This window comes from Buteo buteo, chromosome 21 (assembly GCF_964188355.1).
Source record: "Buteo buteo chromosome 21, bButBut1.hap1.1, whole genome shotgun sequence".
Lineage (NCBI taxonomy): Eukaryota > Metazoa > Chordata > Aves > Accipitriformes > Accipitridae > Buteo > Buteo buteo.
In genome coordinates this window covers 10,851,839-10,870,269 of record NC_134191.1, presented here as the reverse complement: position 1 = coordinate 10,870,269, position 18,431 = coordinate 10,851,839, and the positions used below count along the sequence as shown (strand labels likewise).

Genomic DNA, 18,431 nt, shown 5'->3' with positions numbered 1-18,431 from the left:
TGAAGCGTATAGAAATTAATCATTACTGGATATAATTTATATAATGATTTGAATTCTAATCTTGAGATTGTGTAACTTTGTGATAAACAGCCATAAACTGGGCTTCAGTTTCTCTTCTATTCTGTATGAGCATCTTTCATATCCCTGTGAAGTAATTTTAATTTCTTGCTGCTGAAAACATTTAATTATTAAGTGTTGTGCCTTGTGACATTTTTTCACAGCACTATGGATCAATGTAACTTTGTATGATGTGTGCTGGTTTTGCTAGTGGTTTTCTTTTTCATAGCTTTTACATGCAGACACTGGTTGACTTTTCATAGCTAAAAGATTTGTAATGTGTACCATTTGTTTTGAAGTAGTATGTAACAGGGACTGTGGGGAGCTTCATACTAGAAGTAGTGCTACTAAAAATCAGTTCATCTGGAAGCTGAACCATGTAGGACTTGCCACCTGCTGCAGCTTACTTTGGTTAGGGAATTATTTTTTTTTATTGGTACTGGCATTATTATGTTAGGATAAATGCTAACTTGTGCCCTCTTGCAGGGACTTCAAACATTCATGAGTGTTGTAGGCATGGTGCTTAGGGACATGGTTTAGTGGTGGACTTGGCAGTGTTAGGTTTACAGTTGGACTTGATGATCTTAAAGGTCTTTTCCAACATAAATGATTCTATGACTTCATAAAAGAGGATTTTCCCTGGCCTGGGGAGAACACACTGATTTTTTTACTGTTATCACTTCTTAGGAAATGGGACGAATCTATCTGTCTTCACCCTTCCTCTTTTCCCCAAGTCCTCTCCTTGTGAAAGTGCACAGGATGCAATTACTGGAAATGTGTGTGTGAGGGTTGTCTGTCAAAATACTTTTTTTTCACATGGAGATTATTCTTTTTACAGCTATCTGTTTTAAGTAAACTTTGCTGAATGTTGACTTAATATTGTTAGATGCGTAAATCTGAAGGAAGAAAAGCTATAAAATACATAATTTTGAGATGTAGTACAGAAGTTATTTTTGATCATAATTTGGTTGTATATCACAACCTGAAGATTGCCCAGATTAGAAGTTGAACTTTTAAAAAATCTAAACCATATATATTTAGAAAGTACTCAAATTTATTTATACTGTATTTACTAAAAGAAACTGTTACCAAATTGTATCTGAATGGAACAAGATCCTCTTGTGAATTATTGGTGGATATAATTGTACTGGTAATGAAATAGTACTTCATGTTTTATACATGTAGAATCACAGAATTGCCAGAGATGTGTTAGTAACTCTTCTGTAGAATCCATGATACTCTTCTGTACCTTCAATCTCATCACTTTGTGCCACCCCTCAGTCCACTGGCTGTCATCCCCCCTCAGAGCTGAGGCTGTGCTACCTGCTGCAGTGGTGCGGAAGGGCTGGATGCAATTCATGTTTTGTTGTCTCCCTAGTAAAGCACCAGGCAAGAAAATTAACATGAATTGTAGAGTCAGTTGTGCTCATACAGAGGATCCTGCACCCTAGAGGGGAAGCAAGGCACAAAACCTGGTGTCCAGCACTGTGATTCCGAAGCTACCATTACAGGATAAAAATCATGTAAATCCTGTGCATCTCTTCTATCACTACTGTAGATAAACCTGTATATAGGAGACAAGTTGTGGGTTGGTGTGGGTTTTTTTGTGTGTTTGTTTTTGGTTTGCTTTTTTTTTTCAACTGGGAAACCAATAAATTCTGTTGCAAGTATATCTAGAACTTTTTATAAACAACTGACCATGGTTTTCTGGCTTTGGTTATTAAAAAAAGTGATATGATGCATGATACAATTTTTTTCTCCAAATGTATTTTTTTGAACGTACCACGTATGGGGATGCTAGTTCTTTGAATACACTTTTTTTATTTCACAAATCAGCAACACATCTTCAGTCTTTTTTAAGCACCTAATAAAAAAACCTGTCAAAATCAGACTTCAAGGAGAATTGAGCCAGCTCTTCAAATTGTTGATCTTTTGAGAAAGACTGGTTTGAGAAAGGTCATTCTCAAACTCTTTAGGCAAGAGTGAGTCTTCAGTGGTGATTACGTATATGGGATAGTGTGCTAAATCCTAGAAAACAGTGACGTGGGGAAGGATGCGGAGGTCATCATAGATGATCAACTGATAATAGATGCCTTTTGTGACATCGGCTAAGAGGGCTGATACGTATGTTGAGGTTGTCTGGGATGTGGATGCTTGTTGGCTTTTATGTGGCATTAATAGAATAAGAACTTGTTTAGTATGTTGCAGCAGGGTCATCACTGAAAATTTTTTAAAATGCCCAAGAAAGTGCTCTGTTTGCAAATACGGAGAATGTGCCCCTGGTAAGAAATTGTAGAAGCCCAGGCTATTTCTCAGCCTCTTCTCTTCCTCCCTTTCTCCCCTTCCTCCTTTAAAAAAACCAGCCAAACAAATTAAACACCAACAGCCCAAAACCTACACGGTGGCTCTGTCAAAATTTATAGTCACCTACCTGGAAAAAGGATATCTGAAACTAGAGGGTCCCTTTATGCATCTATCTGCATATGAGGTTTACTTCTATTTGATTTCTTGCTATTGGAACTTAAACTGGAAGCAAAGTATGAGTTTTAATGAGCTGTTAGAGTATCTTTATGGAACCACAGGATGGTTGAGGTTGGAAGGGACCTCTGGAGGTCATCTTGTCCAACCTCCCTGGTTAAGCAGGGCTGCCTAGAGTGGTTGCCCAGGACTATGTCCAGATGGCTTTTAAGTATTCTGAGGGATGTAGACTCCAGAACTTCTTGGGCAACCTGCGCCAGTGCTTGGTCACCCTCACAGGAAGAAAGTGTTTCATCATGTTTGGATGGACCCTCCTGTGTTTCAGTTTGTGCCCGTTGCCTCTTGTCCTGTCACTGGGCACCACTGAAAAGAGCCTGGCTCCATTGTCTTTGCACCTTCCCTTCAGGTATTAATAAGAGCTCCCCTGAGCCTTATCTTCTCTAGGCTAGCAGTCTCAGCTCTTTCAGCCTGTCCTCATACAAGAGATGCTCCAGTCCCTTCATCATCTTTGTGGCCCTTTTGCTGGACTGTCTCCAGTATGTCCATGTCTCTCTTGTACTGGGGAGCCTGGAACTGACACAATACTCCTCCAGGTGTGGCCTTACCAGGGCTGAGTAGAAGGGAAGGACCATTGCCCTCAACCTGGCAACACTGCTGCTAATGCAGCCCCGGATACCATGAAACTAGCATGTCTTGCCTAGCATACACAAGTGTACCTACGCCCTGATTTAAATGTGGATGTGTGAGATTAGGCTCTGAATCAGCTTGAAGTGACGCTTGATGCTGGTGTTCCTAATTGAAATTCCTTTTGCTCTTTTATACAGATCAAATCAGATGACAGCACAACCCATTTCAGCTTTGTTTTACATAAAAACATGCTATGTTTCATCATTCAAATCAGTAATGACAGTACGAATTGGTAATGAAATTAGAAGTGACCTGACCAAAGCACTATGGGTTTTTATGTGTCTCCTGTTTTAGCTGTGGGATGCTATTCTTAAATCCTACCTAGGTATCTTTTAATTATACAGTCCTGAGCTCAGGTTGACCTGACAAGTATAGCTGTCTAACATCCATGCTGGGTATATAAAACACCACGCCTTGTCAGTGTTGCCGGTTGTTTCTGCTGAGCTTCAAATCTTCTCTTCCATATTTTTCTTCTAAATTGCTCTCTTTTGTAGAACTAGTTCAGTTATAGTTGTTGCTTACTGTCTGTCACATGAGATACAGTACCTGACTGTGAGACTGACTCCAATCTGTTTTATCTGAGACCGTAAATAGCTAAGAGGCAAAAGGAAAAGCTTCTTATACTGCATCTTGTCCGTAACTGCCCACGTTAATTATTCCTTTCTGTTCTAATGCAAACTTGAGCAGACCAGCTGTATATCACTGATGAAAAAGCTAAGACGAGCCCTTTTTCCTTTCCTTTGAAACAGATTGGAAATACTGCTACAATCAGTGGTTATCATTCGGCTCATTGTGTGCTCAGGTTTGGGACTGAAACCTTGCTCTGTCCTCTGATTTTTTTCTGTGTTACCCTTCCACCATAATATGTTCTAAAATGGTGGTGGATGTGCAAGTACAGGCTTGAGACTGACCATGTGTGTATGCCTTGAGCACAAACAATTACATATTCCCCTTCTGTGTAATTCACTTATTTATGTTGGAAGCTATACTGAAGCTAAGCAGTATCCGTTAAGCCAATTAGTCTATTGGAGAAGGGCACTAGAGTTAGAGGAGTTGGATCGTGATGACTTTCTGTTCTGATGTTGCCTCTACTTGTGTCATTATTTTTGTGGCAACATATCAATATCTTAACGAGCTATGGTATTGAAGTTTCATTAGATTTGTGAAAAAGTGTTTGTTATGATACTGTGGCAAAGATAGTGGGAGACAAATTCCCCAAGAAAATGTGTATTTCATGAAAAGCAAGTGTTGCTGTTCTTAGGGTTCCTATGTCCCTTTTATCTACTGGAAAGATTTAAATACCTTGGAACATGTATAAGATCAGTTTGTTGGTGTAACAACTAACTGCTTCTATTGGACAGATAACTTTGTATGTGTATATATATACACACACATACACTTTTGCTTATATAGATTGCTGATCACTGCCCCATTTGTCAGAAACTTACAGAAGAGTACAAGCTGAAAATATGTACATGATTGTGAAACTAATTTTATGTTACCATGGTTTGGCAAAGATTTGAAGCAAATGATGATGCTATTAACTCAGCGTCGTTTTTTTTTCTTAAAAAAAGGTAACTATATTGTTCATTCTAGAATAATTAATCTGACATAGGAAAGTGTCTTAAATCACTGAGCATACCCGTTAATTGAATTCTTTTATTCAGGTGCTCTTACATGCCTAGCAATGTTTGAGTTTTAGATTTTTATAGATGCTTTGAGCTTCACTACACAATTTCAGTTGCACTGAAGTTCAGTTTTCTTTGCCCTCTTTTGTGTACAAGTTAGATTTGCTTAAATATCGTAATGAAAGATGTGTTTAGTGCTATCAGTCTGTGGGCTCCCTTTGAAAATTATGGCTGAATATAAACTATTTTGCTTGTAAGTAGTTTAAGGTGCTAGTAAACTATATTAGGTATGGATAGCATTGTAGAACTGTTTCATGATAGCAAATATTTGATTTTTCAAGATACCTTTTATGTCCTGATACTGCATTATTTAAAGACACTATCAGTCTCAGTAGGACTTTATATTAAGCCTGCCAAGCAGCTGCCAAGTGCAGATAGCCAACATTTACATTCAGTGTTGTGTGATGGTAGCTGTGACATGATTCCAATTAAAAGCTTGGTCTGCACACTGCAGATGTCTTCTGAATATTAATGTGTACTACAGACAGAGCAGATGGAATCTCTTTAAAATACAATGCAGTGAATGTAAAATTAAGCTTGGGTTTCTGGTGGAAACTGGGAGGCAGTCAAAATTATTCTTTTTTTCTTTGTTTTTCATTGCTAAACCACAAGAATGTCTGTGTATCATCATCTTTCTTTACATATAGGAGGAAATCAACTCTTAATTATGCACCCAAATAAAAATACAGCATTATGCCTTATTGAAGTGGTCTTAAATGCGAAATGTACCTAGAAAAATATTAGGAATGCATGCAACATTTGCTGTGCCTTCAAATACGCCTCTGCCTAAAGGACAGATATGAGGCAACAGGTAATAGTTGAAATGTAGGATGTCTATGAGTTATTTGAGGAGTTGTTAATTGAGAAAGGCTGTGTAAAAGTATATATAGGGGTGTGTGTGTGTTTAACTGGGTTTTGAAGATGTTGTGTGAAGTATATTAGGAAAAGTTCATCTTGGACAGGAGGGGTAGTATAAAACTGGAAAATGAAGAGGGTGACAAGAACATCAGTGGTGCACTGCAATGTAGTGTGTTGCAAACCTGAAGCTAGTGGTCAGAAAACAGCAACAATCCAGCTGTGAAAGTGTGTGGATTACTTACTTAAGTATTTACCATGCTTCTATGGCGGTCCTTGAGATACAGAGTAAAGCCTTGGTAGGAATATATTAAGTCTTGGAAATAACAGGGTAAGTGTGGTATTGAAACGGAAAGTAGAAGGGTTTCTATGTGAGTGGGAATTGTAACTTTCCTCTTTGCTGCTGCAGTTGTCTTATCCTCTCAGGCGGAATGCATGTGTGTGAGAAGAGAGCTTGAGCTGTTGTGTACAGGGGGAAGAGGTTATAGAAAAGGCAGTGACAGGAGGTGCGAAGTATGTAAATCCAGTACAGTGTTTAACTTGCTAGTGTTATTACCATAGCTGTGACATGCTTGTCTCCTACCCTTTTCATACTTAATTTTACAATAGCTTATACCTGAGGCTGTGTAAACACTAAAGGCAGTGCCAGTGATAGCATTTCCTCCTTCACTCATATTACTTCAATGAAGATTTTCCCCCAGATCTACGTTTGGATTATGTTTGGCTATTGTAGTTATATTACCTGGCTAATGTTCCTCTCAAAGTTACTGGCCTAGCTGTAAAGAAGAGGCTCCTGGCTTGAGCAAGGTTACTTACTTAAGTGATAGATGCATACTTTCAGAGCATCTGTGTGCTGTTCCTGAGGATAATACTCACTTGATAGGAGTCTCTTTAAAATCTAGACCACAGTGAAACTGAGAGCAGAATTGCCCATGGGGTTTGGGAGAGGACAGCAGTGACTGGGTACTGTCAGAGTGAGGAAGAGCGGTGTCTGGACCTCATACAAGCTGGTCTTGATGATGCTGTCCCAGACCACAGGTGTGGGTGCCATTTCCCTTAGGGAGGAGTGGAGAAATTGCCTCATGAATCTGACTTACCTGTCATGAGAGGCCTTTGGTGGGTTGTTGCTCTCACTAAAGTTTTCATAATAATGTTTAATCTATTCAGTTGTTCAGGATGATAGTGGGACTTCTAATTAGGCTTCTGAAAATGGAAAACCAAGTCATTTTGGCTGATTTCACTGGCAGGTCAGGAGGAGTGACTGAGACTATGCTCTTTGGGGCAGTGACCTACATACCTTAGGCTTATACTTAGCAGTGGCTCTGTGCTGTGATAGAATGCCAATTTAATAATAGTGAAAAGTATAAAAGATTGTCACAGGTTTATGTAGGGGGTTGTTTGTTTGTTTTAGCTTTATTCACATTGTGTTCACCTTACACAATTTGTTAATCTGTGGAAAGAGATTTATGCAAGAGGTGCAGTTGGAAATAATAAAAATGGAGTACCTTACTAAACACAGTTAAATGACATTTTTTGTGACTCATTTAGGAATTATCTCCAGGATTTCCGAGTGTGTTTGGTGAAACTCAGCTTTCCAAATAAGCCAAAAGACATTTAAGTGTTGTTAATTTGTAACATAAAGCAATGACTCTGCACCTTATAATCAATCAAAGGATAAAAATGTGGCCAAAAATCTTTAGGGTTTGATGTTCTAAAAGATACGAAGATGTGAAGTTAAGTCTTCTCAGTGTCCTAGAAATCAAAGACATAGTAAAAAATCAGTTGAAATGTGAAAGCGTTGCTTTAAAAGAACTGTATTTGTCAGTCAAACATTGCTTTAAACAGCACTTCTGAAGTTTCTACCTAAAATATTTTAGACAAAATTTGTGTTCATTACATTTAAAAGATCTTAAATACCCTGAAATATTAATCTGCACGTGCACGCACACACTCCCACATACACCCCCCAATAGCTGTGATTTCTGGTGGGACGGGAGTCTGGTAAATAAAGAAGTGAAGATTGAAAGCAGTACTGGTAAGATACAAGGGAAGAGTCAAGAGACTTGGAAAAGGAAGAGGCTGTCCTTCCTTTGCCATTGCACCTAGACATAAGGACGCGTTGCCCATGTTTCTTACTGATGGGAAATGCCTCATGGTTCCCTAGGTAAGATGCAACTATCTTGTCCTGTATGAACCATTTTTTTCAAGGAAACTTGCAGTTATTTCTCCTTGGTTACTCTGGAGTCTCATACTCATCTTTGACCCTTTCTGGCTTTTTCTTTGTCAGAGAATCCCTATGAAAGTCACTTCCAAATATGTTCAGGATCTTTACTTTTTATCATCTGCTTAATGTTGGGTTTGTAAGCCTAATGTCATTCTGGCTCTTAAAAATTTTTTTGCTCGTTTGCTTCCCTATTTCTGAAATGTCTTCCTCTTTAAACTTGCTTCTAAAGCACAAGCAAATTTCCCTTATTATCTTCCCTTGCTGTACCCTCCAGTGTCTTGCCTCTTCTGACAGTATTTAGAAGAGTTGTTAGTTGCTTCTCAACTCTCCTAGTTCTTTGCAGCATCTTTCCTTTTCTGTGCAATGTATAATTTTGTCTTCATGACCCTTGAAAAAATTCCCAAGTCTTTCATTTCAGTACCTGACAATCTCCATTGTAGTATCAACATACGGTTGTATCTTTAATCACTGTGAAATGTGTCCTTTCAGCTGAGGGTTGTACCTTAGCACTGGGAATTTGTCTAATTTCATGTCTGTAAAGCAAGTGCATGCCTTATTGCTATCTCTTTGATCTTCATAATATAGATTACTCTCATAAAAAATCAATGCAGAAAAAAGTGCTGTGTTTGGCTAGAAGTCTGAAACATGTCAGCAAGAAATAGGAGAGGGCTGTGTGGGTCATGCCATTGCAATGTCAGATAATACTGAGTGCTGGTTGATAGGTATTCATTCTCCTGTACTTAGGCTTCAGTCAGGCTGTATTAACTCCTGAATTCTGAGACCGGGGTTCATTGCATAACAGGGTCGTGGTCTTTTTTGGTATTGAATTAATATCTGCTGAGAAACATAATCACAATAGTACCATGCATGACTGTTCAAATTCAGTTGTGAAATGAGAATATTGAAGTAGTGACACATTTTTCTAAAATACCTTTAATTCAAAACAAACAAAACTCTTTAATAGCAGTTCTTGACTAAGATTTTATAACCAGAGGTTCACCCAAATTTCTTTCAGAGACTCAAGTAAAGATGTATGACTTTCTTGAATTTATCAGCCATTTAAAGTCTGTCCATTCCAGACTGCATATTAATTTTTCTTGTTTGTTTAAAAAAAGCTAACCCAAAATAGCACAGCAGCTTTAATAACTTCGTAAAACATCTTCTTTAAACTGACATAGATGCCTTGCTTGTTGACTCAAGTTTTTCCTTCAGAAGTATTTATTACATTCTTTCTATCAGAGGGGTTCTAAAAAACTCTGAAAGCAAGGATCAGGGCCTCCTGAAAGCATTTTTCCATTTTGTGTCAGTAACTTTTAAATCCAAACTAAAAAAATCAATTGAATTGGAGACCAGGATGTTTTGCTACTTTTTTTTTTAATAATTTATTATCTCTTCATACTGATGAGAGCTATTTTTAAATATTGGGAATGAAAAGGTATCTATGCCTCCATTACTTCTCCTGTAGCAGAGAGGAAAACAGTGTTTAATAATAATGGAAAACAATAACAAAAATTACAACTTAATAGATGTAAAAGTCTCTCACAGAAAAGTAAAGTGTGTGTACACAGGCAATCCTGGACCATGGTTTCCATTCTTCTGCCTCTTTTTTTTTTTTTTTTTTTTTTTTAATGTTCCATGCTCCCCCTGTTCATTCTCTTAAAGAACTCGCTTCCTCTCTAGTGTTCCCTGACCTTTTTGTCTTTCTCCGAATGTCTGGCATGCTTCAGTTGACACCTTCAGAATCTCTCCTGCCTGACTCTAACCAGGTTCTGAGTTTCCATCCTCTTCTGGGCGGGTGGGAATAGAAGGAAAAAAAACCTTGGCACCAGTAAATTCTTGGCTATTTCTGTCTGTTTTGCTTTTCTGAAAGAAACATTGACATGTGGACTGTTGGGTTCTAGAACTGTGTCTCAAAAAACTGTAGTAGTTTGTAGCCCCACTCATGCTCCCCACCTGATCAAGCAGAGATGTGGAAGGGGTAAGTGGAATTTGCTACTGTCCAGCAGGGACACCCTGAAGGAAATCATGGATACATAACTATTATATTGGTAACAGTCACAGGGAACCCCATTATTTTACTGGCTGAAAAACAAGTTCAGATTTGAATTTATTAAAGTATGATTGCGTATCTGATGATGAAAGTCTTGCTTCTGCTATAGCATTACTTTTTAATTACTAGAAATCCTAAAAAGTTGATACTTGAATCTTTTAAATTCTCACAGTTGTGATGGTTCATATTCATATAAGTCCATTAACATGGTGTGTAGAAAAACAGTTTGACAGCTGTAGTCTAGCACTTCCTTATCGTAACTTAATATAACATTCCATAGAGACAGTCACGCTTCAGATTTATACTCTGCTCTGCCTCTGGTATTTCAGCTTTAATAGTTTATAGTGTCAACTCACATGTTGTTTGGATAATCTTAATTGACTTGTTAAGTAAGAGCAGTTTACATTCTGTTTCTCTTTTTGTTTCTGTTCACGTAGGATGATTTTGTGCTGTGATTTGATGGGAAAGTACTCTGGAAATCACTGATTTCTGCTCATTTGCTTTAATAAAGCCTGTGCTCTACGATCTCCGAGTACTATACTATGGAATTTATGCAACCTATTACAAACTTTGCTCCTTCTTTCATCAGGAAACCTTCAAAAAATTGTTGAGTTGATTAGAGTGTTAAACAAAAGATCTGTATTGAATTTTTGTGTGCATGATAGCTTAACTTAGTCTGCTGCTATAAATTGCATCCAGTATCAGAAACAATCAGCACGTGGGGATTTTTTCCCCCCAATTGTAATTAGGAAGTGTTCACAGGTGCTAGTAAAAAGCAGAGTCCTTGTTGAGGAAGAGAAATAAAGTTTTCAAGGTATCCAGTACAGAGTGGTAACATCTAGTACTCTAAGCTCATGCCTGGAATGCCAGTTCTTCGTTTGTCCATGAATTTTTTCCTGTGACCCTGAACTGATCTTTTGAGTTTTATTTATCCTTTCTGTAAGAATTCAATGTTCTTAGTATGTGTAACAAGAGAATAGCAATAGCTGGGAGAATGTTTGTTGTAATTTTTCTGTTCATTTCAAGCTTTAGCATCCTCTGTAACTGTACAATGCTTATGAGAAGTATAGAGAAATAATTTACACTATTATGGTAGTAGTGTAACATTTAAAAAGCTTGCTAGTGTTTTTTGCCAGTCACTTTTCAGTACACTGACAAAGAAAGGATCCCACGCACTGTAGGAAAAGCATTCTTTTAGTTCTAATTTGTAAAGTTGGAGAGCAATTTCACTGTCACTTGTTTGGCTTAAATACTTTAATTGTTGGTTTGGTTTTGAAAGCAGGGGTAAAAAAAAGGTAATATCTGTGTCCTTTTTCTTTTCTATACTTTTTTACCTATGGGGCTGAGTCAGAACTCTTGTAAGTCAAGCATGGTAAGCTAAAATCCAGCATCAGATATTTCAAAGAAAATCACAGTGCCAAAGCAAACTGAAGAATATTGGAGAAATTTCTGTTTTTTTCACTTTTGGAAAGTATTTAAAAAATAATAACAAAATCTGTATTTAAAAAAAAAATATCTGTTTGAAGTCAGTGGTTCCCAGCATTATCGCATACCAGTCTCTGTTTCTGAAATTTATATCCCTAATTTTTCAAGTGAGAAAACCAAATTGAATGGAGCCACTAACAAGTGGTAGTATAGCTGCATGGCAGTAGTGCTGTTTGATGTAAGGTATACTTGTGAATTTAACTAATGGAATGTACAATACTGATTTATTGCAAATGATTAAAATAATTTTTATTAAATAAATGGAATGACATACCTCTACTTTGAGGAAGAAGGGTTGTGCAGTCTTATTAGTGACTATGTACGTGACTAATTTTTGCATAGTTAGCTGATTGAAGATATTGTAAAATATTTTTGAAATTGGGAAGCTGAGCACCTTTATAGCATTGTTTCTTCTTTGAGTGTTTATGATATGTATGTGGGATTCATATATATATATATATATTTTTGAATGAATGCCCACTATTTTGTTTTTTTATTTTTTAACTCTTTTTTCCCCCCATGCAGGAAAAAGAGAATGATGAGTGAGTTTAAGTGATACTAACATAAAGCTGATAACTACTTATTTAATAAGTATTGGATTTAAACTAGAGAACAGACTGGTTCTAGAAACTGCAATTGTAAATAAAAAAGAATCCTACAGCCAGAAACCTGTAATTTTTTCAATCTGAAACAGCCCCTGTTAAGCGTTCCTATCTAGTGCTTAATGCAGTCTGTGCCTCAGGATGGTATGGAGAATACACACATGTTCAGCAGACGTTTCTGACTTTTCTTGAACAATGGAGTAGGATTGCTGTCCTGAGTCAGTTCTGGCAAAACTGTGGAATGCACAGCTTGGTCTGCCTTTCCACTGCTGGTGTCACTTGCCTTTGGCTGCCAGGGAGGAAATTGAGCTGTTTTGATCTCTTCTGGTACAATGGTTTAGTATACCTCAGTTTTTGTTGTGTTTACCCAATTACTGGGTCTTGGCTCCCATAAGCCAAGTAAAAGCAGGGACTGTGCCAAAGGTATGAGACATTTTGAACGTGAATGTTGCTGCATCTGAGGTTTTGACATAATGGAGAGTTTGCAATGCAATCATCTTGCAGCAAAATATTTTAATTTCATTATAATTTCTGCAATTAATGTATAACTGACCTGAGACATGGCTCATTGGTGTGCAGGAGGGAAATTCTAAATGTAGGTACAAAAAAAAAAAAGAATTGTGTCCTGTTTCAAAGCAGCAATTTCTTTTTATTGTTGAAGATACCAGCTCTACTGAGTGGTACCAGGTTGGTGTGCTGGATTCAGTGTATTCCTGTTACAGTGTAGGCAGAGGTGTGCTCTAATGGCTGTGCTGGTGTAAGAGGTTACTATTAGTGTATCCATCTCTTGCTTTAAATTAGATGCCCTTTAGTGTTCAGTCTAGGAAATAGGCTGGGTTAACCGTAAATGTATTATTCCCTTCCGCCCCATCTAATTTTTTGGAATCTGTCCACAGACTAATCTAGGTGTATGTGGGACCTTCAGGAGTTGTTCTCTCAGCTGTCCTTGATGCCAGGCTTTTCTCTGTGTACTTCAAATGACAAAACACAAGGATGCCATAGGAGTGGATATACTGTCTGTGCAATACTGAAAATAGTCATAAACAAGGAGAGCTTTTCATTGGTAAGCCAGAACAAAAGAAAATGCTTATCTTCTGCAGTAAGAAATGTCAGATTTTACCTCTTTAGCATAAAAATAGTCATCTTCTGACAACATATAAAAGTGAACCTGAAATTTTGTACGTGTTAAAACTGTCACTGGTGTAAGGAAAGCAAACTATCATTTTAATCTTAAAAGCTTTGTGGAGGCAGAATAATAGTGCTGTCTTAACTGTCCTTAAAAGGTTATGTTTTTCTCATTTTTAACACTGTGGAAAACATGATGCTGTTTTGATGACACTGAACCCTGCTATGGGATAAAATAACCAGGATTTTAAAAGAAGACATAGTCTTTGAAATGTGGATTTTTTTTCTATGGTACCCAAAGTATGCCAGAGTTTCCTGTAGTATATTAATTCTGTTCAAAGATGTTAAAATGTTACTCTTAAACAGGAGTAAGAAATGGGTGTAGTAGTCGAAAGGTGGAGAAGAAAGTCTGCATGGTTCACTTCCTGAAATAAAATCATGTATTTACTTATGGTGTTGATTAGAAGTATCTGAATCCATATATGAGAGTAGTTAAACATTTAATTGAAACTGTAATGACCTAGATGAGGTGCTTTTACTGCAAACTTATAAAATTATGTTTTGAATTTAGTATTTCTCTTGTAATAAATCACTTTGTAGCAGGAACTGAACTACTTGGTTTTGGTCCTGTTGTTCTTCAGTATCTTAGAACTCGTAGGCATCTGTCTGTGTCTCTAGTTAAGAAAGTAGTGAGTTGCCAACTTTGAGTAGTTGCTCAGTTAAACCAGCTCAATAAGCTAGAGATAAGAATGAATGTACTGTTGCAGGGTAGATTAATGTCTAGAGCAGTATTCTGTCACCACTGCTGGCCACAGGCAGGCCCATGTGAAAAAGTTAAAAACAGGGCAAAATGTACGAACATTTTCAGTTCAGAGAGTTGTATGAGTTTGTTTAATAAACCAGAACGGATCTCTGTTCCAAATGCCTGTCTCCCCTTAAGGTGATATAAACTTCTTGCATCCATGGTGTCCTTTGACAAGTGAAATACATGCTGCCCTTATTTGCAGGAAGGGTTGCTACTGTCAAAAAGTGCTTAAAGATTTGAAAATAAAGTTTCTTGAATTCCTAGGTTTATCATTCAGTGGTTTTGAACCTCTTCAAGCTTGATGTATGAAACACTGTGTCAATGTTATTTTTCTAAGGATTATGCTGTGTTATAGAAGTTTAGGTATTGATCTAAATTGCAAAATAGAAAATAATCTTGCTTTTAATTCTTAGCTTCTTGTTAAGCTGAGCATTGCCTCCTTGTTGATAGATTTGGCTGAAAACTATGGATTTAGCCTGATTATTTTCCCCCCCAACCTCTTCTTTATTCTGATTTCCTTTATCATTACAAAAGAATACACAGTAATAACTCTGATATTCTTTTTTTTCCCCTGGTATTAGCTATGTGTTTTAATACAGACACGGTGGTTGTAAACATGTTCAGAAGAACCTGAGTTCTTGTGTATTTGCTTAGGAAAGCATTGTTCTTCATCTTCTGATGGTGCTGAGATACTCAAAAGTTTCTAATTTGTAAGAAATTATGGGATTACTAAGGTTTTGGTACCATGTGTTTAATAAATCTGGCTCTGTGATGCACATGCCTTAATGTGGTATAAAGGCTCATCTGATTCCTAAATGTTTAAAGAATGGAATAGAAAGGTCACTGGTTGTATCAGGGAAAAAATGTAATTATCAGTTGAGGGGGAGAGGAACGGGAAAGCATGGAGCATTCAGAATAAAATTACTTCGGTTATTAGTGGTGAAGAGGAACATGGTGTTTTGGTGGTGTTCTGGGTCAAGTTTTACAGGTTGATTGCTTTTTGTGTTGAGACTGCAGCAACTCACAAAGACAGTAACTTGGTTACAGTGAAAGGGGGAAAGAATACTAAAGGTTGGCTTAATGTCGAAATGAATGTGAATAGTGAGTGTCAGGAAGTTCATCCCAAATTAGAGATAAAGTTCAAATACCACCTAACAGCATGAACAAAGCAGCAATGAAACAGTGGATCCTCCATCTCAAAATTTAAATGTGTGCCCTTATGGAAGATAGCCTTGGTCAAGGATAGATGACGAGTTAGTATGGGAGCACTGCCTGAACAGTTACATGGCTTGTGTAGGAGTGTAGAATAGTTAAGCTATGAAGTTCCATCAGCTTTTGATCTGTATTAAGTAGGTATAGCTAACTTAAAGTGCTTGAATGTTTTGTAATAATGCTAAGTAAAGTGGTCTGGGAATTGATGATAGCTTAAGATTGGGTAACCTCTGTACAGGTATATGTTTTTCAGAATTGGGTAAAAAAACCCCAAAACTGCTTACCTTCCACCTTAGCATGTAATGACCTTTTGGAATATCAAGTTTTAACATTGCGTAAAGACTTATTGGCTGGCAAGTAAGTGGATGAAAGCTTTATATTGAAGCTTTTTTTAAAAAAGAGATTTGTATGGGATTTGTGTCATAAAAATATCATGATTACTTAAGATGATGACTTTGAATTGGTAATAATAAATAGCATTTGTAATTTTGATTTGTTTATTTTGCAGCTCCAGTTGTTAACCGATACAACAGGAGAGTATCAGGTATGATTTCCTTTTAAGAATTTAATGTTTCTGAAAAAGTTTTGAAATCTGTATTTGACTAAAGGAATTACATTAAAAATGACTTTACTCTTCATCACTGCCTTATTTCTCATACTTCTACCAGTATTTTTATTTGAAATAATGAGAAGTGTTTCTTAATTCACTGTAGAAACCAGTGGGCAATACATTGAGAGCAGTTTAGAAAACAGTTCTGTGGGTAATCACAGACTATTGAAGCAACTTCAGCAGTAGTAATGATTCTGTCCAGAAAAACTTCCCAGAACTTTTATGCAACATAATAATTATGGCAAAGGCTTGCTCTGTAGTGAATTGAAGAAGTGGCAGCTTCTTTCTGCTGGAACACATCTAATCTTCCATGTTGTGAAGAAGTTTATCTCTGGTTAGAATACAGAAATATGGGGGTGGGGAGTGTCCCCTGTTTGTTTTAGCCCTTTGCTTGTGCAACTGATATTTAAAGTTGTTGGAAATGTCTGTTCACTTGTTCTGGAGATGCAGATTATACTTTTTTGTTTGTTTGTTTTCTATCTTAACCAATATTAAATGCTTTAATGAGTAGCTTTTATTCCCAACAAATTATTTTTGAACAGTATCACGTCAACAAAATGTTATGTGTAGATGAGAAGGTATTGTATTATTTTTTTCATTTGAGGTGCAGTGTGGATTGCTTTGCATATGTTACTTTTTTTCTTCTAATATTTAATTGTAGCATTTAGCTGATCTAGAAAGTCATTATGGTTCTGGTTTGAAAAATGTCTTTATAAAAATGCCAGTTTTCAGTTCAAGTCTACTCAGTTTGTAACTTTTGTATATGATCTCACACGTTCTTTGGTATGATAGTTAACGGTGGGGCATTGTTGATAGTATGGTATTTGTGGTATATAAATATAAAGGAGATAAATACATGTTTAATTTTATGTGCAAAATGTCCTTATACCCATGCAGTTCAGTTGCTTTACTGCTAGTTGCTTGGGTATGATTAAGGGTATGACTGTGTATTTATGCCACTACATATAAGTAATTGTGAGTATAATGAGAACTCTTAAAAATTGACTGTGCTGGTAGTTTTGGTATGTTATTACATGAGAAATTTAGGCAAGACAAAACTGTATCTTGAATAACGGAGTTTGATAGTAAATATTGGAAGCCATACATTGTAGAGTATCTTAATCTGGAGAGTCCCAAGACATTTTCATTTCTCTGCTAAACTAGTCGATCCTGCAACCTTCTGATGGAGTAAAATCTTACAAATGAGAAGTGGCTGCATCTCAGATTTAAATTTAAATAAAGGCTGCATTGTTCCTGAAGTTAAAAAGTTGACCCTTAATCAGAGGGTAGTTGTAATCTTCTTGAATCTTTAATACTGAAATGTAGTATTGGTACTGAGCTACTCTTAGTTAAAAAACAGTTCCTTCATTGAAGGGGTCTAAAGGTTAATGTGAACAACTAAACAGCAAATGTAAAATTGAATTGCTGACTTACGCAATTGGATTAAGGAGGACTGTTTAGATGCTTAATAACACTGCTGCTCCAAGAAGAGCTAGAATAATTCAGAGTGTACAGTACATGTTAGAATTGTCATGGAGACAAACATTAATAGAATATGTACATTTTCCTACTGTGTGTTAAATACTTTTCACAATTTAAAAACCCCCCTTTTTCCTCCACTTTATATATACACACTGTACAGGTCATGATCAGTGTAGGATTTGTTAAAATGCGAAAGAGATGCAAACAGCATCCATGCATATACAAGGAGACCCCATTTTCTTTCTCTTGGCAGGAGAAGCACAGAAACCTACTGGTTTGGGGTGATGGGGAGTTGTTTGGTGGTTGTGTTTTTTGCACTCTGTACCTGCTGTGTCTGTCAAGAAGTTACCCAAACAGGAAGAAAACTGGCAGGGTTCTCATAGGTTATTGAACTCAGCCCCCTGCTATCATAGGCAACCACATTTTATAATTCTTTGCATAAAATGAGTGACTGATTTGTTGGTTTTGGTGCTCTGAATTTGATTTTATTTCCTTGTTAGATGTGTTAGGTTTTAAGAAACTCTTTGTTCTGCAATTTTTACAAGATTTTTTTTTTAATAAACCAACAAATAACAACGAATAACAGACCAACATTGCATTATGGATTACTCAGTGTACTATCTAAATATATCTGGTTTTAACTGATGAAGTAAAGCAGAACAAACCATGGAGAAGAAAAGCTGACACACAATTTTTTTGTAATTGCATTTTGTGTATTCTTTTCTGGTCTTCTATTCAGAAGAACTCTCTGCTAGTTTGTGTTGAACCTTGTCAGTCCTACCGGCGATTGTCATGTTTCCAGTGCACTGTACATTTGTAAGGGGGGTAAAGAGCAGAGCTAAATTATTTGCTGGTATCAAGATTTATATGCACAAAATTGTAGATTTACAGTACTCTGGCTGAACAAATAGGAGAATAATTTCAAAACTAACATTGGACATACTGAAGAAAAGACTTAAAATTCAAGCAAGAATTCTTTTTTTTTTTCTTTTACGCATTTGGCTGCCTAGGGAATTATGGCATTGCTCTCATTCTTCAGTAGGTCAAGAATGAAAGTTAGAAAAAATGCAC

At 36.8% G+C, this 18,431-nt stretch overlaps 1 protein-coding gene across 1 annotated transcript in view; it reads left to right on the top strand.

Annotated features, from left to right (window-relative positions):
* The window catches only part of PRKAR2A (protein kinase cAMP-dependent type II regulatory subunit alpha), a 67,573-nt gene that overhangs the window by 10,029 nt on the left and 39,113 nt on the right, over window positions 1–18,431 (top strand). The window contains exon 2 of the mRNA XM_075053527.1: window positions 15,777–15,812. Within this exon, the coding sequence (XP_074909628.1) occupies window positions 15,777–15,812 (36 nt within the window). The remainder of the gene's footprint in view (window positions 1–15,776; window positions 15,813–18,431) is intronic.